General features: G+C 48.8%; 1 protein-coding gene across 8 annotated transcripts in view; it reads left to right on the top strand.

Moving 5' to 3' along the window:
* Positions 1 to 7,910: 7,910 nt before the first annotated feature.
* Positions 7,911 to 27,644, top strand: part of NDUFAF6 (NADH:ubiquinone oxidoreductase complex assembly factor 6) — a 35,359-nt gene continuing 15,625 nt past the window's right edge. The window contains exons 1-5 of one of the 8 annotated variants that reach the window (XM_029064072.2): positions 7,911 to 8,071; positions 20,044 to 20,147; positions 20,381 to 20,433; positions 21,380 to 21,502; positions 26,175 to 26,231. In XM_029064072.2, the coding sequence (XP_028919905.1) occupies positions 20,431 to 20,433; positions 21,380 to 21,502; positions 26,175 to 26,231 (183 nt within the window). In that variant the 5' untranslated portion in view covers positions 7,911 to 8,071; positions 20,044 to 20,147; positions 20,381 to 20,430. Of the gene's footprint in view, positions 8,072 to 12,188; positions 12,435 to 14,087; positions 14,154 to 20,043; positions 20,148 to 20,380; positions 20,434 to 21,379; positions 21,503 to 26,174; positions 26,232 to 27,644 lie in introns of those variants that run through there. The other 7 variants (XM_039911814.1, XM_039911815.1, XM_039911812.1 and 4 more) reach the window with 7 other exon arrangements.

Below are 27,644 nucleotides of genomic sequence, written 5' to 3' on the forward strand. Positions count from 1 at the left end.
TATGGCAGGGAGGGGAGTTAGTACCAGGCGAAGAAGACAGGGACTGGGAATCTTCTGGAGCCATTCATTCAATTGTATTTATTGAGCGCTTACTGTGCACAGAGCACTGTACTAAGCTCTTGGGAGAGTACAACAATAAACAGACACATTCCCTGCCCACAGAGTGAGCTTACAGTCTAGAATGGGGGAGACGGGCATCAATTCCAAAAAATAAGGTACAGATATGTGCGTAAGTGCTGTGGGGCTGGGAGGGGGGAATAACCAAGGGAGCAAGTCAAGGTGACGCAGAAGGGAGTGGGAGATGAGGAAAGGAGGGGGCTAAGTCTGGGAAGGCCTCATGGAGGAGATGTGCCTTCAATAAGGCTTTGAAGGCGGGGAGAGGAATTGTCTGTCGGATTTGAGGAGGGAGGGCGTTCCAGGGCAGAGGCAGGATGTGGGCTAGGGGTCGGCGGCGAGATGGGTGAGACGGAGGCACAGCGAGAAGGTTAGCATTAGAGGAGCGAAGCGTGCGGGCTGGGGTGTAAAAGGAGAGTAGCGAGGTGAGGTAGGAGGAGACAAGGTGGTATAGTCCTTTAAAGGGTGAGGATGGCCACCCTTTGAAGTGGGCCAGTTTGCAAGCAAGGCACCCCAGATTGCCTTGGGTGTGAACCAGAAAAACGGGCAGTAATTAGAACCCTGACTTCCAGGATTCACCCTGCCCCTTCTCCTAGTAACTCCCTCTAGACTGTCGTGGGCAGGGAATGTGTCCCTTTATTGTTGCATTCTACTCTCCCAAGAGCTCAGTACAATGGTCTGCATACAGTAAGCGCTCAATAAATAAGATTGATAGATCATCGAGACAGAGAGATATAGAGAAGCAGCGTGGCTCAGTGGAAAGAGTCCGGGCTTGGGAGTCAGAGGTTATGGGTTTGAATCTCAGCTCTGCCACTTGTCAGTTGTGTGACTGTGGGCAAGTCACTTCACTTCTCTGGGCCTCAGTTACCTCATCTGTAAAATGGGGATTGACTGTGAGCCTCATATGGGACAACCTGATTCCCCTGTGTCTATCCCAGTGCTTAGAACAGTGCTCTGCACATAGTAAGCGCTTAACAAATACCAACATTGTTATTATTAGAGAAAGTCCAAGCAAGGAAAAGGGCTGGGGAGGTTAAAGTAGAGGTTTAGCCAATCTCATTTCACTGACCGGACTGCTTCCTTACTCTTGTGTTACAGAAGTTTATTGTACTGTTCATTACAGTAAATTCGATAACTGTTTAATCTGTCTCCATCACCATGCTAAGTGCTGGTTGAGCCCTAATGGGCCTGGGAGTCAGAGGACCTGGGTTCTAATCCCGGCTCTGGCACCCGTCTACTGTGTGACCTTGAGCTTGACACTTCACATCTCTGTGTTTCAGTTTCACCTGTAAAAAAAGTGGATTAAATACCTGTTCTCCCTAATACTTAGATTGGGAGCCCCATGTGGGAGATGACTATATCTGACCTGATTATCTTGTATGTGCCAGAGCTCTCAGTACAGTGCTTGGCACGTAGTAAGTGTTTAACAAATGCCACCATTATTATTATAATTATCATTAATAATAATTATGATATTTGCTAACCGCTTACGGTATGCCAGAGACTGTACTAAGATCTGGGGTAGATACGCGCAAATCGGGTTGACAAACCCTGTCCTGCATAGGGCTCATAATCTTAATCCCTATTTTCCAGATGAGCTAACTGAGGCCCAGAAAAGTGAAGGCAAGGCCACACAGCAGACACGTGCAGGAGTCGGGATTAGAACCCGTGACCTTCTGACTCCCCATCCCGTGCTCTATCCACTACACCATGCTGCCTCTGGCCAAGGAGACCAGACATGGCTCCCTTCCACAAGGGATTTACAAGCTAAGAGGGAGGGAGAGGAGCAGGTGTCTTCTCCCCATTTTACAGATGAGGAAAGAACCTTTTCCTTTCAACTGTGTGCTGCCATGGATCGCTCCTCTTCAGTTGTTGGCATTTGTGTTTGTTAGCTGCAAGAACAGCAAAATGAAGGCCTAATCAGAGAGGGTCTCTTGAAGATGTGATTTTAAGCGGGGTTTTGAAGGTGGGGAGAGTGGTCGTCTGTTGGATATGAAGAGGGAGTGCGTTCCAGGCCAGAGGGAGGATGTGGACAAAAGTCAGTGGTGAGATGTCTGCTTTGTGACCTTGAGAAAGTCACTTCACTTCTCTGTGTCTCAGTGACCTCATCTGTAAAATGGGAATTGAGACTGTGAGCCCTAGGTGGGACAACCTGATTGCCTTGTATCTACCCCAGCGCTCAGAACAGTGCTTGGCACATAATAAGCACTTAACAAATACCATCATTATCCAAAGCTTAGAAAACTGCAAAGCACATAGTAAGCACTTAACAAATACCAGCGCCATCATAGATGAAATTGAGGTACAGGGAGTAGGTTGGCATTAAAAGAGTAGAGTTTGTTTGGTATGGTATTTGTTAAGTGCTTTCTATGTACCAGGCACTGCACTAAGCGCTGGGATGGATGCAAGCAAATCAGGTTGGACACAGTCCCTTTTCCCACGCGGGGCTCGCAGACTCAAAGCGCATTTTACAGATGAGGTAACTGAGGCACAGAGAAGTTAAGTGACTTACCCAAGGTCACACAGCAGACAAGTGGCAGAGTCAGGATCAAACCCATGACCCATGGGTTGGCTTGTCAAAGGAGATGAGTGAGGTTAGGTAGGAGGAAGATAGCTTATTGAGGGCTTTTACTGAGGGCCTTAAAGCCAGTAGGAATTTCTATTTGCTGTGCAGGTGGATAGGCAACGATTGGAGATTTCTGAGGAGTGGGGAGATTACAGGTTTTTCAGGAAAATGATCTGGGCAGCAGAATAGAGTATTGAATGGAGAGGGGGGAGACAGGAGGCAGGAAGGTCAAGGAGGAGGCTGAGGCAGTAGTCAAGGCAGGAAATGATAAATGCTTACGTCGACGTGGAAGCCATTTGGTTGGAGAAGAAAGGTAGAAAGGACTGAATTTCCTGACAGATTGAATGTGTGGGTTGAATTTCTCACTCCTTCTTAGACTGTGATCTCCATGAGGGACAGGGACTGTGTCCAACCTGATTAACTTGTATCTTCTCCGGTGCTTAAAATAGTGCTTGATTCACAGTTAAGTGCTTAACAGATACCATGGAAAACGAGTTGAAGATAATGCCAAGGTTTTGGGCTTGTGAGACAGGGAGGATGATGCTGCTGTGTACAATTATACTTGTAGGGGCAGAAAGGGATTTGAGTGGGAAGGTGAGTTTTGTTTCGGACATGTTAAGTTTGACGTGTCTGTGGGACATAGAGAAGCAGTGTGGCTCAGTGGAAAGAGCATGGGCTTTGGAGTCAGGGCTCATGAGTTCGAATCCCAGCTCTGCCACTTGTTGGCTGTGTGACTGTGGGCAAGTCACTTAACTTCTCTGTGCCTCACTTCCCTCATCTGTAAAATGGGGATTAAGACTGTGAGCCCCACGTGGGACAACCTGATTCCCCTATGTCTACCCCAGCGCTTAGAACAGTGCTCGGCACATAGTAAGCGCTTAACAAATACCAACATTATCCAAGTAGAGATGTCTTGAAGACAGGAGGAAATATAAAACTGCAGAGAAGGAGAGAGGGCAAAGCTGGAGAGGTAGATTTGGCAGACATCTGCAGAGTGATGGTAGTTGAAGCCGTGGGAGTGAGTGAGTTTGCCCAAGGGAGTGGGTGTAGATGGAGAATAAAAGGGGCCCTAGAACAGAACCTTAAAGGACTCCCACAGTTAAGGGGGGGAAGCAAAGGAAGAGTCCGTGAAAGAGGACGAGAATGAGCAGTCAGAGAAGAGGAGAACCAGGAGAAGACAGTATCAATGAAGCCAAAATTGGATAATTTTTCCAAAAGGGGCTGGCTGTTGGTGTCAAATGCAGCAAGAAGGTCAAGGAGGAATAGAGGCTGTTGGATTGGGCAAGAAGGAGAACACCCGGAAACTTGGAGGATGCCGTTTCCATGGAGCTGAGGGAGAGGAAGCCAGATTGCCGGGGGGCGTTGGGGAGAGGAAGTAAAGGCCACGAGTGGAGGTAACTCACTCGAGAAGTTCGGAGAGGAATAGTAGGAGAGGGATGGGGCATATTGTGGGGGTATCATGAGGGTTTCGGGGGTTCACGGGCTAATTTTTTTTTTTACAGTATAAGGGATACATGGGCATGTTTGAAACTGGTAGCAAAGTAGCTACTGGAAAGTGAGTGGTTGAAAGTGGTGGTTTGGGAGGGAGGACGGCGGGGCAATGATTTTAATAAGCTATAAAGGGATGGGGTGGGAGGTGCGGGTGGAAGGGGTTAGATTTTTAAAGGACATGGAAGATCTCCTCTTGAGATACTACTCCTGGGAAAGATGGGAGAGTTGAAAGGGGGCAGGAGGAAGGAATTTTAGTAGAAGAGCAGGGTAAAACAGGCTGAATGGCCACTTACGCCTCCAGAGGTAGGGAGCAGGGGGGTTGTAAAACTGTTCTCCCAGTTGGGTTGTAAAACTGAGGTCCAGGTAAGGACCTTGTCTTTAGAAACCCTGAATCGATCAGTGGTGTTTATTGAGCGCTTATTGTGTGCAGAGCACAGTACTAAACGCTTGGGAGAGTACAGTGACAAAACTGAAGGTTAACAATATCAACCGCATAATGGCCCGGAACAGCTCATCTGGCTTGTATGTGTCCGTTAGCCAAAATGGTCCCCGGGGAGAAATCAGGGCTCGGGGCCGCCGGGAAGGGGCTTTGTGGGGGAAGTTTTGGGGAAGCCCTCCTTGCCCTCCTCGGTTCTCAGGAGCCTGGCCTCATGGCTTTGGACCGGGGATGCAAGACTCACAAAGGGGCCTTGCGTGGTTTAGTGGAAAGAGCACAGGCCTGGGAGTCAGAAGGACCTGGGTTCTAATCCGTGTGTCTGCTGGATGACCTTGGGCAAGTCACTTCACATCTCTGGGCCTCACTTCCCTCATGGGGTTTAAGAGTCTGAGCCACATGGGGGGACAGGGATTGGGTTCAACCTGATTACCTTGTATCTATCCCAGGGCTTAGAACAGTGCTTGGCACACAGTAAGTGTGTTTAACTCACCTTGCCTTGATCTCGCTCGTCTCGTCACCGACCCATCACCCATGTCCTGCCTCTGGCTTGGAACACCCTCCCTCCTCAAATCCCCCCACTTCAAAGTCTTACTGAAGGCTCATCTCCTCCAAGAGGCCTTCCCTGATCAAGCCCCCCTTTTCTCTTCTCCCACTGCCTCTGCGTTGCCCTGACTTGCTACCTCTGTTCTTCCACCACCCCAGCCCCACAGCTGGGGTGTAATTTATACTTGTAATTTATTTATTTATATTAATGTCTGTCTCCCCGGCGCCCAGACTGTAAGATTGTTGTGGGCGGGAAATGTGTCTGCTTATTGTTATATTGTACTCTCCCAAGTGCTTGGTACAGTTCTCTGCACACAGTAAGTGCTCAATAAATACGATTGAATTGAATGAATGAATAAGTAATAATAATAATTATGGTATTTGTTAAGCGCTTACTTTGTGCCAAGCACTGTTCCAAGCACTAGGATAGATACAGGGAAATCAGGTTGTCCCATGAGGGTCTCACAGTTTTAATCCCCATTTTGCAAATGAGATAACTGGGGCCCAGAGAAGTGAAGTGACTTGACCAAGGTCATAGAGCAGACGAGTGGCAGAGCCGGCATTAAAACCCACGTCCTCTGATTCCCAAGCCTGTGCCCTTTCCACTAAGCCACGCTGCTTCTCTATTGGTAAATAGTATTACCATTATTATTATTAATAATTCAATTCAATTCACGTGTATTTATTGAGCGCTCACTGTGTGCAGAGCCCTGTACTAAGCACTTGGAAAGTACAATTCAGCAACAAAGAGGGACAATCCCTGCCCACAAAGGGTACACAATCTAGAAGGGAGGAGACAGGCAATAGCATCAATATAATAAATTGAATTATAGAACTAGATGCACATTATAATTTTATGTATTTACTCATATAGTTTATATAGTGTAATCACCATATTATAGTACATACTTTATAAATCATATTATGTAATGTATACATAATAAACAAGTTTGTAAGCAAAGTTATCAATAATAATATCGCGATGATGATGATGATGATGACGGTGCCTAGTTCTTGCCCGTCTTGCCGTCGGCCCCTGGAATGCCCTCGTCCTCCCGCGGTCCTGGAACGCCCTCCCTCCTCACCTCTGCCAAACTCTCTTCCCCTCTTCAAAGCCCTCCTGAGAGCTCACCTCCTCCAGGAGGCCTTCCCAACCTGAGCTTCCCCTTTTCCCTCTGCTCCTCCTCCCCTCCCCATTCCCCCACTCCCTCCCTCTGCTCCACCTCCTTCCCCTCCCCACAGCACTTGTGCATATTTGCATCCATGATCTATCACTCTATTTTATTAATGTCTATCTCTATGATTCTATTTATCTTGATGGTATTGACGCCTGACTACTTTGCTGTTTGTCTCCCCCGTTTAGACCGTGAGCCCGTCGTTGGGCAGGGATGGTTTCTCTCTGTGGCCCAATTATCTATTCCAAGCGCTTAGTTCAGTGCTCTGCACACAGTCAGCGCTCAATAAATACTATGGAGGAGGAGGAGGAGGAAGAGGAGGAGGAAGAGGGGAGGAGGAGGAGGAGGAAGAGGGGAAGGAGGAGGAGGAGGAGGAGGAAGAGAAAGAAGAGGAGGAGGAGGAGGAAGAGAAAGAAGAGGAGGAGGAGGAAGAGAAAGAAGAAGAGGAGGAGGAGGAAGAGAAAGAAGAGGAGGAGGAGGAGGAGGAGGAAGAGAAAGAAGAGGAGGAGGAGGAGGAGGAAGAGAAAGAAGAGGAGGAGGAGGAGGAAGAGAAAGAAGAAGAGGAGGAGGAGGAAGAGAAAGAAGAGGAGGAGGAGGAGGAAGAGAAAGAAGAGGAGGAGGAGGAGGAAGAGAAAGAAGAGGAGGAGGAGGAGGAAGAGAAAGAAGAGGAGGAGGAGGAGGAAGAGAAAGAAGAGGAGGAGGAGGAGGAAGAGAAAGAAGAGGAGGAGGAGGAGGAGGAGGAAGAGAAAGAAGAGGAGGAGGAGGAGGAAGAGAAAGAAGAGGAGGAGGAAGAGAAAGAAGAGGAGGAGGAGGAGAAGGGGTCGGAGGAGGAGGAGAAGGGGGGAGGAGGAGGAGGAGGAAGAGAAAGAGGAGGAGGAGGAGGAAGAGAAAGAAGAGGAGGAGGAGGAGGAGGAGGAGGGGGAGGGGGAGGAGGAGAAAGGGGAGGAGGAGGAGGAGGAAGAGAAAGAAGAGGAGGAGAAGGAGGAAGAGAAAGAAGAGGAGGAGGAGGAGGAGGAGAAGGGGAGGGGGAGGAGGAGAAAGGGGAGGAGGAGGAGGAGGAAGAGAAAGAAGAGGAGGAGAAGGAGGAAGAGAAAGAAGAGGAGGAGGAGGAGGAGGAGAAGGGGGAGGGGGAGGAGGAGAAAGGGGAGGAGGAGGAGGAGGAAGAGAAAGAAGAGGAGGAGAAGGAGGAAGAGAAAGAAGAGGAGCAGGAGGAGGAGGAGGAGGCGCTGCCCCGGCCGGTCCTGGGGGGGGGGGGGGGGCGGCGGCGACGGCGGCCGAGGGCGGGATGCCCCCTGGCGGCAGCGGCGCGCTATGACCCGGCCGGAGGGACGGAGGGGGGGGGGGCCCGGAGCACGTGGGAAGGGAGGGGACGGGATCTAGGGCAAAGGTCACAGGGGCTCCCGCTCCTCCTCCTGCTGCTGCTGCTGCTGCTGTGATGGCGGCGGGCGGGCTGGGCCCGGGCCTGGGCCGAAGGCTGGGGCTGCTGCGGCGGGGGGCTCGCTCCGCCGCCCGCTCCTCCTCCTCCCCCTGCATCTCCTCCTCCTCCTTCCCCTCCTCTTCCTTCCCCTCCTCTTCCCGCGTCTCTTCCTCCAGCTTCCCCTCCTCCTGCTGGTCCTCCTGCTTGTCCTGCCGCCCCCGCCGCCTCCTCCTGCGCGGTGTCTCGGCGGCGCCCGGCGGCCCCTGCCCTGTGTCCACCGCCCCCCGCCGCCCACCCGCCCTCCACCTCTACTGCGCCCAGCTCCTCCGGTCAGCACGGGGCGGGGATGGACACCGCAGCGGGGGGGCAGAGGGCAGAGGGCAGGGGTCAGGGTTGGGGGACCGGACTCGGGGGGCAGGGCCACGGCTCGGACCTTGGGCCCGGCGTGAAGCGGCGGGGCTCAGTGGAAAGACCACGGGCCGGGGACTCCGAGGTCACGGGTTCGAATCCCAGTTCAGCCGCTGGTCAGCTCTGTGACCGTGGGCAGGTCACTTGGCTTCTCTGGGCCTCTTAGGTAAAATGGGGATTCAGACTGTGAGCCCCAAGTGGGACAACCCGATTGGACTGTAAGCCCGTCAAAAGGCAGGGACTGTCTCTATCTGTTACCGATTTGTTCATTCATTCAATAGTATTTATGGAGCGCTTACTATGTGCAGAGCACTGGACTAAGCGCTTGGAATGAACAAGTCGGCAACAGATAGAGACAGTCCCTGCCGTTTGACGGGCTTACGGTCTAATCGGGGGAGACGGACAGACGAGAACGATGGCAATAAATAGAGTCGAGGGGAAGAACATCTTGTAAAAACAATGGCAACTAAATAGAATCAAGCCCATTCCAAGCGCTTAGTCCAGTGCTCTGCACATAGTAAGCGCTCCATAAATACTATTGAATGAATCACCGTCTATCCTCCCCAGCGCTTAGAACAGTGCTTGGCACATAGTAAGTGGTTAACAAATGCCATCGCGATTATTATTTTCCCCCGATTAGACTGTGAGCCCATCATTGGGCAGGGATGGTCTCTATCTGTTGCCCAATTGTCCATTCCAAGCCCTTAGTACTGGGCTCTGCACATAGTAAGCACTCAATAAATACTATTGAATGAATAAATGAAGTAGGTCAGGGAAGGAGATGGACCCCGGGCCAGGACCGGGGGATGGGGAGAGGGGAGGGGTCGGGGCAGGGGATGGAGATTAGACTGGAAGGGGGTCAGGGCTATAGGGGATGGACACTGGGCCTGGACCGGAGGATGGAGAGGCTTCGGGGAGGGGATGGAGAGTGGACCGGGAGGCGGTTGGGGCTATAGGGGATGGAGACTGGACTGGGAGGAGGTCAGAGCTATAGGGGATGGAGACTGGGCCTGGACTGGAGGATGGAGAGGGTTAGGGGGAGGGGATGGAGAGTGGACCGGGAGGCAGTCAGGGCTATAGGGGATGGAGACTGGACTGGGAGGGGGTTAGGGCTATAGGGGATGGAGACTGGGCCTGGACTGGAGGATGGAGAGGGTTGGGGGAGGGGATGGAGAGTGGACCGGGAGGCATTCAGGGCTATAGGAGATGGAGACTGGACTGGGAGGGGGTTAGGGCTATAGGGGATGGAGATTGGGCCCGGACCGGAGGGCAGAGAGGGGTCGGGGGAGGGGATGGAGACTGGACTGGGAGGCGGTCAGGGCTATAGGGGATGGAGACTGGTCCCGGACCGGAGGACAGAGAGGGGTCGGGGGAGGGGATGGAGACTGAACCGGGAGGCGGACAGGGTTTAGGACTAGGGGACGGACATCGGGCTGGGGTCAGGGGACGGGGAGGGGAAGGTGTCAGGGTTAGGGAACGGACACCGGGTCGGGGCTGAGGAGAGACCAGGGGTGGCTTCCTCTACATTGTCAGTTCATTGTGTGCCCGGAACGTATCCACCGACTCTCTTATAGTGCGCTCTCCCCAGCGCTTAGTACAGTGCTCTGCACACTGTAAGTGTTCAATAAATACCGCTGCTTGATTGATTTGATTGGGCCGGGACTAGGGGACAGGCAGGGGTCCAAGCTGGAGACCGGGTCGAGGTCAGGGGAGAGAGCGGCCTCCTCGCTTCTGGCTTCTGGCCATAAGAATGATAACGGTACTCGTTAAGTGCTTACTATGTGCCAGGCACTGTTCTAAGCACTGGAGTAGATATAATGTGTCTGTTATATTGTTGTGTTGTACTCTCCCAAACGCTTAGTACAATGCCCTGAACACGGTAAGCGTTCAGTAAATACGACTGATTGCCGACTCGCGTGTAGCATCCACTAGCTCCAGCGGGAACACGACCCCGTAGGGATGAGAGCGTGCATGGCACGGACCGGGCAAATCACTAGCGCTGTCATCACTTTCTTCACGCAGTCTCTGAGTCCACTGGGCCTGGGCACAGCTCCGTGTCTGCCTTTTACAAGGAGAGATTCCATCGAACTTTTATATTTTCTTATTCCCATGGGTTACTTTCAATTATCCAGGCACAAGCTTTTCTAATGTAATAGCTGAATCCTTATTAAGAGTAACATTAATAATATTAATTATGATAACGGTGCTAGTTAAGAACTATCTGTACTAAGCACTGGGGTAGATACAAGCTAATCAGGCTGAACACAGGAACTGGGGCCCGCAAGGGGCTCACAATCAGAGGGAGGAGGATTTAATCCTCATTTTACAGATGAGGAAACAGAGGCTCAGAGAAGTGAAATGGCTTGCCCAAGGTCACACCGCAGACAAGTGGCAGAGCCGGGATTAGAGCCCAAGTTCTCTGCCTCCCAGGCCCCTGCTCTCTCCACTAAACCTTGCTGCTTTTTTGTTTGCTTGTCGGCGGCTTGTCTTTCTTTCTCTGAAAAATTCCCAAGTGTCTTGATTCAGTGCCTTGCACATAATTGTTGCTCAACAGAGATTGGTATATTTTTCTGAGGATGTTTAGAAATCATCTCTTTTATTTCTTGTGAAGTTTTCCCCAACAACTAACATTTCACTCCTACGCTTAGCTAAGCTGCCCTTTTCTTTCAAAGATGATGATGACTATTACTTGGACCTGATGATCTTGTACCTAACCCAGCACTTAATACAGTGCTTGGCACGTGGTTTGCACTAAAATACCATAATTCTTCTTATTCTTATCATTATGGTACTTCTTAAGTGCTTACTATGTGCTAGGCACTGGGGTAAATATGAGATAACCAGGTGAGGTACAGCCCCTGGCCCACTCAAAGCTCACATTCTAAGTAGGCGAGAGTAGGATTTAATCCCCTTTTTAACAGATAAAGGAATTGAGGAACAGAAATGAAGCGGCTTGCCTAAGGTCCCACAGCATGTAAGTGGCAGAGCTGGGATTAGAACCCAGGTCCTCTGACTCCCGGGCCCGGACTCTTTCCAATAAGCCACACTGCTTCCCTGAGATGATAATGTTGGGATAGAGAAATCGCATCCATAAATTTAAGTGGCTTTGAGAGCTAATCTCTTGTCCCCTTCAGTCAATGAGACACTTAATAACTACTGCTTATTCTGACAGTGCTACAGACCCAAACTCCCTTCTTCTTATGCCTAAATCAATGCCCTCTCCACTCAACTCAACTCCTTGCTCCCCGTCCCTTCGTCGATCTCATACTACTAACCCACGACCCTGGATCACCCCCAACAATCTGCTTCCTTCGCTTCTGTGCCCGAGTTGCGGAGCGCTGTTGGTGAAAATCCAGGACGTCTCTCTGTCCTTGTCCACCTTCAATTAATAATTATCTGCTTCAATTCGGCCCTCTCCTCTGCCCAAGAATAGTTCTCCTTCCTAATTCACGCCCATCTCCGCTGCCCCCGCCAGCTGTCCCAGACATTTAACTCCCTTCTCAAACCTCCTGTTCCCCCAGCCCCCACCATCTCTTTCCCCTAATGACCTCCCTAAAATCAGGCATGATCTCCCTAAAATCTCCCCTTCTCCTCTCCAATCAATCAATGGTATTCATTGTGTGCTAACAATGTGCAGAGCACTGTACTATGTGCTTGGAAAAGTATAAAACAACAGAATTAACAGCCCATGATGAGCTTATGGTCTAGAGGGGGAGACAGACATTAATATGACTGAATAACTCATAAAAGAAAATTTAAAAATACGTACATACATATCTCCAACCTCCACCTTCTCCTCCACCCTCTTCGACTCTCTCTATTATCCCTGCAGTAACTCAAGAAGAGATCTCTCACTTCCTCTGTAAATCTACTCCCTCAACCTGTGCTTCTGACCCCATGCCTTCATATCTTTTTAAAACACTCACCGCCAACACCCCCTTCCTTCCTCGACTGCCATCTTCAACTGTTTGCTCTAAAGTGGCTTCTTCCCCTCTGCTTGCAAACTTGCTCGTGTCCCCCCCATCCTAAAAAAACCCTCCCTTGACCCCACGGCTCCCTCCAGTTATCGCCCCGTCTCCCTCCTACCGTTTCTCTCCGGACTTCCTGAAAAAGTGGTTAACGCCCGCTGTCTCCACTTCTTCTCTTCCAATTCTCTGTATGATCCTCTCCAACCTGGCTTCCATCCCCTTCGCTCCATGGAAACGGCCCTCTCTAAGGTAACCGAAGACCTTCTCGCCAATTCTGACGGCCTGGACTCCATCTTAATCCTCCTCAGCCTCGCAGGTGCCTTCGACACTGTCGACCACCCCCTTCTCCCGAAAACAGTACCCTATGTTGGCTTCAATCTGTCTTCAGTTCAATCTTGGCTTCAACTGTACTAAGCGCACGGAGGTTCAGAGACATTAGGTGACTTGCCCTAGGTCATACAGCAAGCGATGGCAGAGCCAGGATGAGAAGCCAGGGCCTCTAACTCCGAGGCCCATGCTCTTTCCACTAGGCCAAACTGCTTCTTTAGTATTTATTGTGGAATTTGGCAGTCAGCTAAAGTATCAATGCACCATCCAGCTAGAATCCAAACTAAAGGTTTACAGAGGCAGGATAATGCCCAATAAATTATGGATATGTTCATAAGTGCTTTGGGACTGATGGGCTGGGGTGGGTAGGGGCGAATAACGGGAGTAAATCAGGGTGATGCAAAAGGAAGTGGGAGAAAAGGAAATGAAGGCTAAGTCAGGGAAGGCCTCTTGAGGAGATGTGCCTTCAGTAAGGCTTTGAATAAGGGGATGTGCCTTCAATAAGGAGAGACTAATCATCTGTCAGATATGAAGAGGGAGGGCATTCCAAGCCAGAGGCAGGACGTGGGCGAGAGGTGGGTGGCGAGACGGACAAGATACAAGGTACAGTGAGAAGGTCAGCATTAGAGGAGTGAAGTGTGCGGGCTGCGTTGTACTAGGAAAGTCAGGTGAGGTTGGAGAGGGAAAGGTGATTGAGTACATTAAAGCCAATGGTAAAGAGTTTCTATTTGATGAGGTGGATGGGCAACCACCGGAGGTTCTTGAGGAGTGGGGAGACATGGACTGAACATTTTGATAGAAAAATGATCCGGGCAGCAGAGTAAAGTATGGACTGGCATGGGGAGAGACAGGAGGCAGGGAGGTCAGCAAGAAGGCTGATAAGGTCATCAAGGTGGGATAGGATAAGTGCTGGATTAACATGGTAATAGTCTGGATGAAGAGAAAAGGGTGGATTTGAGCAATGTTGTGAAGGTTGAACCAACAGAATTTAGTGATAGATTGAATATGTGAGCTTCACCGACACTGACCTCTCTTGGTTCTCCTGTCTCTCTGACCCCTCCTTCTCTGTTTCTTTTTCTTTTACTGGTTCTTCCTGTGCCTTCCCTCCCTGACAGTCTGGGTGGGGGGGAGGTGGAAGGGGGGAAGGTTCACTTCTAGATGACCTCCTAATCTCCACCATGGAGAACTCATCTGTTCCCATGACTTCAACTACCAACTCTATGCAGATGATTCATTCATTCAGTCATATTTATTGAACGCTTAACCGTGTGCAGAGATTCCCAAATCTACATCTCCGGCCCTGACCTCACTCCTTCTCTGCAGTCTCACATTTCCTCCTGCCTTCAGGCTGCTCTACCTAGATGCTCCGCCGTCACCTCGGACTGAACATGCGTAAAACAGAACCCTTACCTTCCCTCCCAAAACCTGTCCTCCACTTTCTTTCCCATCACTGTAGACAAAACCCTATCTCCCAAGCTCATAACCTTGGTGTTGTCCTCGACTCATCCTCTCTCATTCCACCCACGTATTCAATCTGTCATCAACTCCGGCCGGGTCTACCTTCAGAACGTCACTAAAATCCGCCCTTCCCTCTCCAACCAGAGAGTAAGTTGGCATTAGAGGAGAAGTGCAGAGTAGCCTAGTGGAAGGAGCAGGCCCTGAGAGTCAGGGGACCTAGGTTCTGATTCCGCCTGCCGCGTCACCTCGGGTAAGTCTCGTAACTTCTCGGCGCCTCAGCTTCCTCCTCTGTAAAATGGGGAGGAAATCCTCCTCCCTCCAACTTAGAGCGTGAACCTCACGTGGGACAGTGCTGAAGCCATGGGACCAACGGCGGGGCCAGGTACTTCGGTCAGTCATTCAATCAGTCGTATTTATTGAGCACTTACCGTGTGCAGAGCCCTGAACTAAGCACTTGGGAGAGGGCCATGTAACAGTAGAACAGAGTTGTTAAGCACATTCCCTGCCCCACAACAAGCTTACAGTCTAGAGGGAGCTTACAGAGTTCTGCACTCATAAGTGCTCAGTAAGTACACCTTAAAACAGTGCTTCATACATGGTAAGCGCTTAACAAATGCCATTATCATTATAATTATTTACACGGACTATTACCACTACTTCTAACGTAGGAGAGGGGAGCTTTGGTTTGGTGAGGCCGTTGTCTTGGGAAGGGTGGAGAATAAACTGGAAGAAGCACATAACCAGATCCGAGTTGGAAATTAGCTGATGGAAAATCTTAACACTGATAATCTGGAGCGAGTCTTGTGAGAGGCACTGGGAAGTAAAGGGAAAAAGAAAAAAAAATTTGTATAATTTCAGGAACAAAGGACTCAGCCAAGGCAACCCTGAAGTGTTATTAGCCAGAGAATTGATGGAGGTGTAGTTTTCCTTCTGCTGTAAAGTGATATCTAATACTTCTTTTCTAGGGCCAATTTGTTTTGTTTTTTGGTATTTGTTCACTGCTGACTCTGTGGCCGGCGCTGTACTAAAATCCGGATGGTTTTACGATGCTAAACAGAAGAGAAGAAAGTATTTATTTCCTCCATGGGAACAAATACAAGCGTGATTCCCCCAACAGGACAATTACCTCGGTGACTTGCCTGCTGTGTGACTGCGGGCAAGTCACCTCATTTCTCGGGCAAGTCACCTCATTTCTCGGTGCTTCGGTTATCTCATCTGTAAAAGTGAAGACTGTAAGCCCTTTGTGGGACAGGCACTGGGGCCAACCTGATTAGCTTGTTGTCTCTTCCCCCCTCCCCTGTGCTTAGAACATTGTCTGGCACTTAGTGAGTACTTAACAAATACCATAAAAAAGCCACACAAAAAAACAACCGAGAAGTTTCACTCACTGTTCCTGAACTAGATGAAGACCGTTGTGCAGTGTTTGCCTGTTTGAACAAAGGACACTGTGGGCCATGAAAAAAAGAAGGCATGAAGGTATACAAGTTTAACTTGTATCCCCATGCCAGATGTTCTTGTCTTATTCTTGGAAGGATTTTTGCAGGGGTCCAGAAGGTGCATTTGAATTTTTCAGAGCCAGATGGCAGCAGGAGAAGATTGGGGCCATATTAAGGTTTGGAGGGATGGGGATAGCTTGATTAGTCAGATTGGAAGAACAAAGTCCTTAAAATATGACACTATCCTTTTGGAACAAGTTTTTCTGGAATAAATTGGGTCTGAGCACACACTCCAAAGGTGTTTATGTTAGCAAATAAAAGTGGCTTCAGGATTGTCTCTGTAGATCACTGGTCTGTTGATAGCTAGAGCAAGAAGTGGGAGAGGAGGAATCAGCTACCGTTTGATTAGATCCTATAAATTCTTTCTCCCTCCGTCCTTTTCCCAGCCTCTCCCATCCCCTATTTGCCCCCCATGCCCTGCCTGAGAAGGAAGAGATAGAAAAACCGGTCAGAGCTACTAGTTTAGCTCCTGGTTACTTTGTGGCCTTTTTTTAAAAAAAAAAATGGTAGTTGATTAAGCGCTCACTGTGTGCTTAGGCACTGTACTAAGCACTGGGATAGATGCAAGGTAACAAAGTCCCTGTCCCACTTGGGACTCGCAGTCTTAATCCCCGTTTTATAGACAAGGTCACCGGGGCCCAGAGAAATGAAGTGACTTGCCCAGGTCACGTAGCACCTAAGTGGCGGAGCTGGGATTAGAACCCACGTCCTCAGACTCCCTGGCCCGAGCTGTAGCCCCCAGGCCACGCTGCTTCTGGAGGTCTCCAAAGGGATTAAGTTTTCAGCTGTTTTGGCTGCAGGACTCCTTGCCATCCCAGATTATAATAATAATAATAATGTTGGTGTTAATAATAATAATACTAATGTTGGTATTTGTTAAGCGCTTACTATGTGCAGAGTACTGTTCTAAGCTCTGGGGTAGATACAGGCTAATCAGGTTGTCCCACGTGAGGCTCACAGTTAATCCCCATTTTACAGATGAGGTAACTGAGGCACGGAGAAGTGAAGTAACTTGCCCACAGTCACACAGCTGACAGGTGGCAGAGCCGGGATTCGAACCCATGACCTCTGACTCCCAAACCCGGGCTCTTTCCAATGAGCCACGTTAAGCGTTTACTATGTGCCAAGCACTGTTCTAAGTGCTGGGGTAGATACAAGGTAATCAGGTTGTCCTACGTAGGGCTCACAGTCTTCATCCCCATTTTACAGATGAGGGAACTGAGGCACAGAGAAGTGAAGTGACTTGCCCAAGGTCACACTGGCATCGGAGGATGTGTTTTACAAAACCCGTTTACATTGTCTAGGGGACTTGGGACTCCAAACCTCCAGTGGGCTGAAGCAGGACACTTTTGGGTTGTCACTGCTGTGGTTCAGCCCCAAGTCCTACAGGGAACAACAAACAACAATAACATAAAACCAAAACAGCAGGGCGAGATTAGTCTTATGGAAACAGCGGGGTCTAGTGGAAGGAGCCTGGGCCTGGGAGTCAGGGGCTCAGGGTTCGAAACTGGACTCCACCACTTTCCTGCAGTGTGACCTGGGGCAAGCCACATCACTTTTCTGGGCCTCAGTGACCCGATCTGTAAAATAGAGATTAAAGCCTCCACCTCCTTCCAACTCTGAGCATCATGTGGGACAGGAAGCAGCATGGCCTGGTAGCAAGAGCACGGGCTTGGGAGTCAGAGGAAGTAGGTTCTAATTCTGGCTCCGTCACTGGTCTGCTGTGTGACTTCGGGCAAGTCACTTCATTTCTCTGTGTCTCAGTTATCTCATCTGTAAAATGGGGACTTAGGCTGTGAGCCCCGTGTGGGACTGGGACTGTGTCCAACCTGATTACCTTGTATCTACCCTAGCGCTTAGAACAGTGCTTGGCACATAGTAAGTGCTTCACAAGTATCATAATTCTTATTATTATAATAAAAAAAGTGTATCTACCCCACCGCTTTGAATCGTACTTGACATATCAATTGATGGCATTTATTGAGTGCTATGTGCAGAGCACTGTACTGAGCACTTGGGAGAGTACAGCGCAACAGAATTTGCAGGCATGTTCTCTGCCCATAGCGAGCTTACAGTCTAGAGGAGGAGCCAGACGTTAATATGAGCAAATATAGTTTATAATAATTAAAAGCTATGTACATAAGTGTTATGGGGTTTTGGGTGGGGCAAATAGGAAATGTCCAAAGGTCAGAGGTCCAAGTGTATAGATGACACAGAAGGGAGAGGGAGCCGGGGAAAGGGGGGGCTAAATGGGGGAAGGCCTCTTAGGAGAAATGTGACCTTAATAATAATAATTAATAATTATGGTATTTGTTAAGCGCTTACTATGTTCCAGGCACTGCACTAAGCACTGGGGTGGGTACAAGCAAATCAGGCTGGACACAGTCCCTGTCTCACACAGGGCTCACAGTCTTCATCCCCACCTCCCTCCAACTGAGGTAACCGAGTCACAGAGAAGTGAAGTTGTTTGCCCAAGGCCACACAGCAGACAAGTGGCGGAGGCGGGATTAGAAGCCATGACCTTCGGACTCCCAGGCCCGTGCTCTAGCCACTAGGCCATGCTGCTCCTCTAAATGCATAATGCTTTGAAGGTGGGGAGACTGGTGGTCTGGTGCATTTCGGGGGGAAAGGGCGAAAAGGAGTTTCAGGCTGGGGGCGGGGACGTGGGAAAGGGTTCGGCATCGAGATAGGAGAAATTGGGCACAGTGAGTACGTTGGCAGTAGAGGAGTGGAGTGGGTAGGAGATCAGTGAGAACTTAACAAATACCATAAAAAAAACTACGTGGACAAACCAACAGAGAGTGTGTGTACGTGAATACACACCATGCACATGAAACCCAGCCACATTTAGAAAAATACATAAGTACACGTGGATTAGAAACACGGGACAACAGCCAAGTAGCTCCGTAGTGACACCTGTCCAGCCGTGGAGTCTCCCAGGGACCTATTTGGAGGGCTGTATACAGGAAGACACACCCACAGCCCCCACCTGAAAGGGGTAGAGAGCCAGAGAGTCAGGCCCAGAGGCCCACAGGGCCAGTTGGAGGTCAGGGAATAAGGAGGAAGGAGAGGTCAGGAGGAGTGGCGGGGGAAAGAAAGTGGAAAACTGGGAGGGAATGAGTAGAAAAAGAAAAGGAAAAGTGAGACGGGATCGAGGATACTTTGCCCACCCCTTCCTCCTTCCACAACATAAAGATCCCGTGACGGTTTCAGTGTTAACAGCCAATGTGTTCAGATGATAATCTGCCGTGATTCGGGTGGTCATATATTTTAAATTTCAGCGTGCTCCCTGGCGGCACAAAATAATCTATTATTGTTCGAGATGTCGCGTTTGGGCTCTGTCGTGAGAACGGGGCCTGGGAAAACTTTTGGCTTGACTAGCGTTGATCCCCCACCCTCCCCGCAGCAAAACGTTCCTGGAGTTGGACAAAGGTTCTTTCCTCTGACCTCCAGGGAGTATTGCAGTGTTTTCTCTGAAATCAAAAGCTGCAGTGTGGGAAATACTGCTGGGTCCGGAATGTTGTGGAAAGAACACTATGTAATACTTTTTTGTTTTGTTTTTATTCCCCTTCTCTGGAACCCAGTTAACTAGCTCGTGAAAGCCAGGGTCGTTTTCCAGTTTCAAGCGGCAAACGGACCAGAAACCTCAGAGGAGATTAAGTAACAGCGTAGCTTAGTGGCAAGAGCCCGGGCTTGGGAGTCAGAGGACATGGGTTCTAATCCCGGCTCCGCCATTTGTCTGCTGTGTGACTTTGGGCAAGCCACTTCTTTGTGCCTCAGTTACCCCAACAATATAATGGGGATTAAGACTGTGAGTCCACGTGGTACAACCTGATTAGCTGATATCTACCCCAGCACTTAAAACAGTGCTTGGCACATAGTAAGCGCTTAACAAATACCATTATTATTATTATTATTATTCATTCAATAGTATTTATTGAGGGCTTACTATGTGAAGAGCACTGTACTAAGCACTTGGAATGTACTCCTGCAGTCATCCTTTCTGTCTGTACAGTAATACTGGCATGAAAAGGGAGTGATTGTATAGGTCTGTCCCTTTAGAACCGGAGGAAAATATCTTCTGGGGGTTACATAAAGACTTTATATTAATGTTTGTCTCCCCTTCTAGATTGCAAGCTCATTGTGGACAGGGAACATGTCTGCCAACTGTGTTGTACCATACTCTCCCAAGTGCTTAGGATAGAGCTTTGCACGCAGTAAGGGCTCAATAAAGTTGATTAAGCCCCCTTTCTTCCCCAGATCCCTCTCCCCTCTTCATCGTCTATGCGCTTCAGTCTGTGACTTTTTGACATTTGATATTCGCCCCACCCCAAAGCAATTATGCACCTATCTTTAAATTAGATATTGTAAATTACTTATTCGTATTAATATCTGTTTCCCCCTCTAGACTGTCAGCTCACTATGGGCAGGAAATGTGTCTGCCAATTCTGTCAAGTGCTTAGTACAATGCTCTGCGCATAGTAAGCGCTCAATAAATACGGTTGATTGAATAAATACCATTTTACATCTGAATTCTGATGTCTTCAAGTTCGGGGGTCCGTATCTCACATTCCTGAATTCTGTATGTTTTTATGTGGTCTAGGCAGGGAATTAAAACTCCGTCTTTCTCTTTTCGGTTTCTAGGAAACGTGACTATGAAGGTTACTTGTGTTCCTTGCTGCTGCCTTCCGAATACCGCAACTCTGCTTTTGCGCTGAGAGCCTTCAACGTGGAACTGGCCCAGGCAGGTATTAAAATACTTCAAATACTGAATTGCACAGTGGTGGTGTGTGAGTGTTCCGGTTTAACTTTCACGAACCAAAATTATTAAGGAAATTAGGAACAGTTGATAGCCCACATTTTTTTTTTTAAATTTTTAATCAGAACCAAAGCTATAAATCCCGTTGCCGGTTTTGAAGTTTTAGCTGATGAGCTGCCTTCCAAAAATGTCAGTCGGAAACTTTGCACTTCCTTTTTTCAGGCATTCAGTGCTCTGCATTCAGGAATGCGATTACCTTACCCACTATTTTAATGGTATGTATTAAGTGCTTATAGTGGGCCAAGCACTGTACTAAACATTGGGGTGGATACAAGCAAATGGGGTTGGATGCAGTCTCTGTTCCATATGGGGCTCTCAGTCATCATCCCCACTTTACAGGTGAGGTCACTGAGGCACAGAAAAGTGAAGTGACTTGCCCGGGGTCACACAACAGACGAGTGGCAGAGCCGGGATTAGAACCCATGACCTTCTGACTCCCCAGCCGCCGGCTATTTTCACTATGCCATGAATTAATGCTTAAATTGTACGGCATGTGAATCAGTAATGACCACGTTAGAACTGCCTGTCAGTCATCAAGTATTTTTTGAGTTTCACAGGATACAGAGAACTATTACGGTAGGTCTGACTCGTTGTTTATTGCCGGGGTGAAGATGGGGAAGATTTTCATTTAGGTAAGTGATTGGAAGAAGTACCTTCTAAGAATATACTCGATCTGGAGCGGACATGTTTTCTTCCATCTGTTTTCTTTTCTGAGCTCTAATCTTTGGGGCTCTTTTAGGGGTCATGGGTTCGAATCCTGGCTCTGCCACTTGTCAGCTATATGACTGCGGTCAGGTCACTTCACTTCTCTGTGCCTCAGTTACCTCATCTGGAAAATGGGGATGAAGATGGTGAGCCTCACGTGGGACAACCTGATTACCCTGTATCTACCCCAGCGCTTAGGACAGTGCCCTGCACGTAGTAAGCGCTTAACAAATACCAACATTATTATTATTATTTTGGTATAAAAATTAGCAGTTTTTCTCCGAATGGCTGGAACTGGTAAGCCGCTGTCAGTGAAGCGATTTGATAAGAAATCAGAAATAGACAAGCAAACGATGCTCATTTTTTACTGAATCGTCTGATCACAACTGTGCCTGCAAGTGCCTGTTTCATGCTGAGGAAGAGAACGTTTGTAAAAGTTTTTAGTGTTGCCCTCAGGTTAAAGACGCCGTCTCTGAGAAGACAATCGGCCTGATGCGGATGCAATTTTGGAAGGATGCGGTGGAAAATATATATCGTGATAACCCGCCTCATCAGCCAGTGGCCATTGAACTCTGGAAGGTAAAAAAACAAACAAACCCAAAAAAACTATCCTCTTTCACTTTGACCCTCTCCTCACATTCTCTGCTCTGATAATAGGGTATTTGGAAACTATTTTGTTAGTTTTGTCTTCCAACTGTGGAGACGTATATAGCAGTGAGAGAACAGGTCTTCCAGGCCTGCTACCAGCTAAAAATCAGTTCACACAGAAGGTCCGCCTCTCGTGTGCTTCTTAAAATGTTGCCCACCAAAACTTAGATGATCCTTCTTTTTTTCCCCCCACTATTATTAATGCTAATGATTATTTTTAAAAAGCTCCTCACTTAAACAACGAGAAGCCGTGTGGCCTAATGGATAGAGCGTGGACCGGGGTTCTAATCCTAGCTCTGCCACTTGTCTGCTATGTGACTTTGGGCAAGCCACTTGACTGTGCCTCAGATTCCTCATCTGTAAAATGGGGAATAAGAGCCCCATGTGGGACAGGGGCTGTTCAACCTGAGATCTCCTATCTACCCCAGCACTTACCCCAGTGCCTGTCACGAAGTAAGCGCTAAACAGAATGCACTAAAAAAGCATTTTTTATAAAGAGAAGTTATAAGAAGTTTATAAGAGAACCACTGATTGAGTGATGTGGTACAACCTTGAATAGCTGGATGACCTGGACATGCCATTGTCATGCTGAGGAACTTTAGTTATCACTCCATTTACCTCCTACCATTCCTCTCCAAACTCTTTGAGTGAGTTGTCTACCTCCACTTCCTCTCCTTCAGCACCTGCTCCGGTCTGGCTTTGGCCCCTTTCACTTCAAAGAAACTGCCCTCTTAAAAGTCACCGACGATTGTCTTCTTGCCAATTCAAGAATCCTTCTCGGACTCTCAGTTGCCTTCTTCACTGTGGACCGCCCCCTTCTCCTGGACATATTATCCAGCCGTGGTTCACTGACGCTGTTCTCTGCTGGTCCACCTCCAATTTCTCCGGCTGCTCCTTTTCGGTCTCTTTTGTGGGTTCCTTCTCTGCTTCCCTCCCCCTAACTCTGGGAGTTCCTCTGGTTCTCTATCTGCACCCACTTGGAGAATTCATTTGCTCCCATGGCTTCAGTTATCACCTCCATGCGGATGATTGCCAAATCTACATCTCCAGGCCTGATCTTTCTCCTTCTTGGCAGTATCGTATTTCCTTCCCCTTCGGGACATCTCTACTTAGATGTCTCACTGACACCTCAAACTTAACTTGTCTCTAGACTGTAAGCTAGTGGGCGGGGAATGTGGGAAAGTGTAGACCAACTCTGTTGTATTTTCCCAAGCACTTAGTACAGTGCTCTGCATATAGTCAGTGCTCAGTAAATACCATTGATGAAGATATCCAAAAAAACTCCTTCTCTTCCCTCCCAAATTCTGTCCTCCCCCTGACTTTCCCATCACTGTAGGCAGCACCATCATCCTCCCTATCTCACAAACCCGTTACCTTGGCATTTTCCTTGACTCACCTCTGTCATTCAGCCCACATATTCTATCATCTATCACTAGATCCTGTCAGTTTGATCCGTACAACATCGCCAAAATCCACCCAGTCTTCTTCATCTGAGCTGCTACTGTGGTGATCCAAGCAATCACTTCACTTCTCTGTGCCTTAGTTAACTCATCTGTAAAATGGGGATTGAGACTGTGAACCCCTCATGGGACAGTATTTATTCAATAGTATTTATTGAGCGCTTACTATGTGCAGAGCACTGTACTAAGCGCTTGGAATGAACAAGTCGGCAACAGATAGAGACAGTCCCTGCCGTTTGATGGGCTTACAGTCCAAACCCGATTGACTTGTATTCACCCCAGTGCTTAGTACGGTGTCTGACACATCGTAAGCGCTTAACAAATACCATTATTATTGTTAGTATTATTGACTACTGCATATGCCTCCTTGTTGACCTCCCTGTCTCCTGTCTCTCCCCACTCCAGTCCGTACTTTGCTGTCTGGATCGTTTTTCCACAAAACCATTAATTCATTTAATTCACTGCCATTTGTGGCTTAGCTATAACAGTGAAATTAGAAACCATTCAACAGGATAAGGAGAAGCAGTGTGGTCCAGTGGATAGAGCACAGGCCTTGGAGTCAGAAGGATCTGGGTTCTAATCCCAGCACCTCCCCTTGTCTGCTCTATGACAGTCACTTCGCTTCTCTGTGCCTCAGTTACCTCATCTCTAAAGGGGGATTAAGACTGTGAGCCCCGCCGTGGGACAGTGACCATGTCCAACCCAATTTGCTTGTATTCATCCAGTGCTCAATACAATGCCTGGCACATAGTAAGCGCTTAACAAATACCACAATTATTATTATTACCCTAATGCCTGGTAGAGTGCCTGGCACACAGTAAGTGCTTAACCATTACCATTAAAAAAACTCAACACCCTCCTTGTAATTGGAAAAAAAAGGGCCGGCCTGGCACTAGGAAACCTCTCCTCAGGTCCGGCGATCGGCCAGGGCATGTCGAGACTAAGCCCTGAGTGGAAAGGTAGATCCCGACCGCAGGGCCAAGGAGAGAAGGTGGATGGGAGGAGCTGGAAGTCTCAGATTAGCTCTTTATCTCTGCCTGTTCCAATTCACGGAACTCTGCCTCGGTGGCCCAGCACAGCCCCAGACCTCACCAGCTCTTCGACCTGCAGCGGGTCCGTTGCGGCGATCCCACTGAAACGTTTCCGCATTCGAAACCCTTTCCGGTAGCGTATCCAGGCCAGGAGTGGATTTAGGTAGGACAAACCAGGGTTGAATTTTTCTGTCCTGAAAGGCTGGAGGCCTTTTCCAGAACCAGAAATCAAGTGGCCTCACCTAGCCCATTGTATACTGATGTCGTGTTTGAGGACGACAGCAATGACAGCTAAGTTCACTTAAGAGAGTGTGTATGTCTTTTTGTACGTGGCTGTCTCACAAACTGATGTGGGACCCACATTGTGCACGTGAAAAGGCACTTTCTCGTTACATCTGATGTTTGTCTGCTCTAGCCCTGTCCATCTACGTTTGTCCATCTGTCTGCCCAGCGCAGAGCAACGTAAAGAAGTGGATGGTATTATCCGGAGGCCTCCTCCTCTCCAATAACTGAAATCTTGGAGGGAGCAGGCCCGAAAGAGCTAATAGGCCAAATAAGTCGGCATCTTGGGTCTTGGCCCCCGTTGGAAATGCCCAGGATGTCTCAGAAGCTGGGGATGAGCAAGTCTGGGGGTCCGGACCAAACAATAGTTGGGGTGGTGGCTGCCGTCGCCCCCATGGGGAGGCCATCTGTGGCCTTGGGGACCTCTATACTTTTCCAAGAGTTTAGGGCAGCGCACTGCAGGGCTTGGCAGAGTGGCCTTATGGATAGAGCTCAAGCCTGGGCCTAATTCATTCAATAGTATTTATTGAGCGCTTACTATATGCAAAGCACTGTACTAAGCGCTTGAAGGACCTGGGTTCCTGGCTCCACCATTTGTCTGCTGTGTGACTTTGGGCAAATCACTTCACTTCTCTGGGCCTCGGTTACCTCATCTGTAAAATGGGGATTGAGATTGTGAGCACCCCCATGGGACAGGGACTCTGTCCAGCCCGATTTGCTTCTATCCACCCCAGCTCTTAGCACAGTGCCTGGCACATAGTAAGTGCTTTACAAGTGCCACAATTATTATTATTACCGTATCTACTGCTAATAGGAAGTTCCGTTTGGTCTCTACAAAGGCGGGAATGCTCCCGGCCTGGGAGTGGAGCTGTCCCTCCTGCTTCCGAGCTTCCCAGGCGAGACTTCTCTTTTAGACTGTAAGCTCGTTGTGGGCAGGAAATGTGTCTGTTTATTCTGATGTCGTACTCTCCCAAGTGCTCAGTACAGTGTTCTGCACACAGTAAATGCTAAATAAATATGATCGACTGACTGATTAGACAGCCAGGCTCCTGCTGTGCATCCTTCAGAGATCCACAAATAAGTGAACCGCTACCGCTAAGGCAGCGGGGACGCCGTCTTGGCACCTCTGTCCAACTAAGACTTATGACGATGATGATGGTGGTAGTATTTGTTAAGCACTTACTACGTGCCAAGCACCGTTCTAAGTGCTGAGGTAGATACAAGAGAGCCTGGTCCCACGTGGGGCTCGTAGTGTAAGTAGAAATGAAGAGAACAGGTATTGGATCCCCATTTTGTAGATAAGAGAACAGCGGCACAGAGGAAGTGAAGTGACTTGCCCAAGATCACACAGCAGACAAGGGGCAGAGCTGGGATTAGAACCCAGGTCCTTCTGACTCCCAGACCCATGCCCTATCCACTAGGCCATATTGCTGCTTCTATGGTAGAAATTATTCTCTGAGTAGAGGTGAATAATCCGTGATTGGGAAGGGGCCCTGAAGATATTTTTCTGCTCAAAAACATAAATATCTTCTGGGGTCCCTCCCGATCACGGATCGTTCACCTCTACTGATAACATTACCGATGATGATACAGTTTGAAGTCTTCTTCTGGTGACTTTCTTCTTCCTCCCTAATATGTGTCCTTTTGTCTATTCTAAGTGTGTCGTCCGCCCAGTTACAAGCGATTACAGATGCTGTTGTTTAATGAGTAGTAATGTGTGGTGATTGTGTGGTGGTGGTGGTACTTGACACCTGTGAATTCAAAACGCAGAATGTCTGAAATCATTTTTACTTCTTTGTATCGGGTCTTAACGTTTCTTTTCTTTTCCAGGCGGTCAAGAGGCATAACCTGACTAAGCGGTGGCTTATGAGAATTATTGATGAAAGAGTAAGTTTAAAAATTTCTTATTTTCATTTCCCTCAGTCTCGAAGCTAGTCCTTGAGCGTCTACCAACTCTGTCGTATTGGACTCTCCCAAACGCTTAGTACAGTGGTAAACACTCAGTAAATGCCGTTGGTTAAGTAGTGAGGCAGCTCATCCTCCTGAGAAAGAAACAGAATCGTGTTGACTTCTGGGGGCCTTCCCACTTTTCGTTTGCCTCAACCACCGACGCCTTGCCCACTTCCTCCATCTGACCTGAAGCTCCCTCTCCCTTTCATATCTGACAGACTATCCCCTCCCATCTACAAAGCTCTACTAATATTATAACTCCTCCTTCCCTAAGCCTCATTTCCCCCATTCGCCCTCCCTTCTGTGTTGTCTGTGTTCTTGAATCTGCCCGCCTTAAGCCCTCGATCTATACCCGACCCCTGCAGCCCTTTAATATGTCTCGATTTCCTTTATCTGGATGACCTTGGGCAAGACAATTCACTCCTCTGGGCCTCAGCTACCTCATGTGCAAAATGGGATTCCCATTTCTGTCCTCCCTCCTCCTTAGTCTGTGAGCCCTATACGGGATTCGATTATCTCTTATCCGTCCTAGCGGTTAGTCCAGCCCTCGGCTTATAGTAAGCGCTTAGCAAATACCCCAGTTAGTTGTTGTTATTAATTTATTTGATTGTCTGTCTCCCCTTAGTATATGGTAAGCTTCTGAGGGGGGCAGGGATCGTGTCTACCAACTCTTTTGTATTGTATTCTCCCAAGTGCTCAGTCAGTTCTACACACAATAAGCGCTCAATAAATTCCTTTGATTGATTGCCTTCAGATGCCCACCCCCGTCCCTTCCGCCTGTCCTCTCCCCTCTCCGGGGGCGGTGGGGAGGGTCCCCTAGCCTGGACCTCAGCGCTCCTCCATCCAGCGGGCTTGAGTGATTGCCAGTAGAACCAGGGGGGAGGTGTGAGGGGGCGAAGAGGCTTCCGCTTGGGTTTCTGCTCCTCACCCTGCACATCTCCTCCAGGAAGCCTTCCCTGACTACACCCACCTTTCCTCTTCTCCCACTCCCTTCTGCGCCGCTCCTACTCCCTCCTTCATCCATTCTCCCTCCCAGCCCCACAGGACTTATAGTTCTGTCATTTGTAATTTATGTATATTCATGTCCATCTCCCCCTCTAGACTGTGAGCTTGTGGGGGCAGGAATGTGTCTGTCATGTTGTTATTGGGTACTCTCCCAAGCGCATAGTACAGTGCTCTGCACACAGGAAGCATTCAGTAAATACGAGTGAATGAATGAACCCTGCCACCAGTCTCTGCCCTGCCTTACCTGCCGTCTGCAGTGAGCCCACGTCAACTACCCCGGGCCAGAGCAGTGTGGCCTAGTGGATAGAGCGTGGGCCTGGGAGTCCGCAGGACCTGGGTTCTGAT

Source organism: Ornithorhynchus anatinus, chromosome 4 (assembly GCF_004115215.2).
Source record: "Ornithorhynchus anatinus isolate Pmale09 chromosome 4, mOrnAna1.pri.v4, whole genome shotgun sequence".
NCBI classification, from domain to species: domain Eukaryota; kingdom Metazoa; phylum Chordata; class Mammalia; order Monotremata; family Ornithorhynchidae; genus Ornithorhynchus; species Ornithorhynchus anatinus.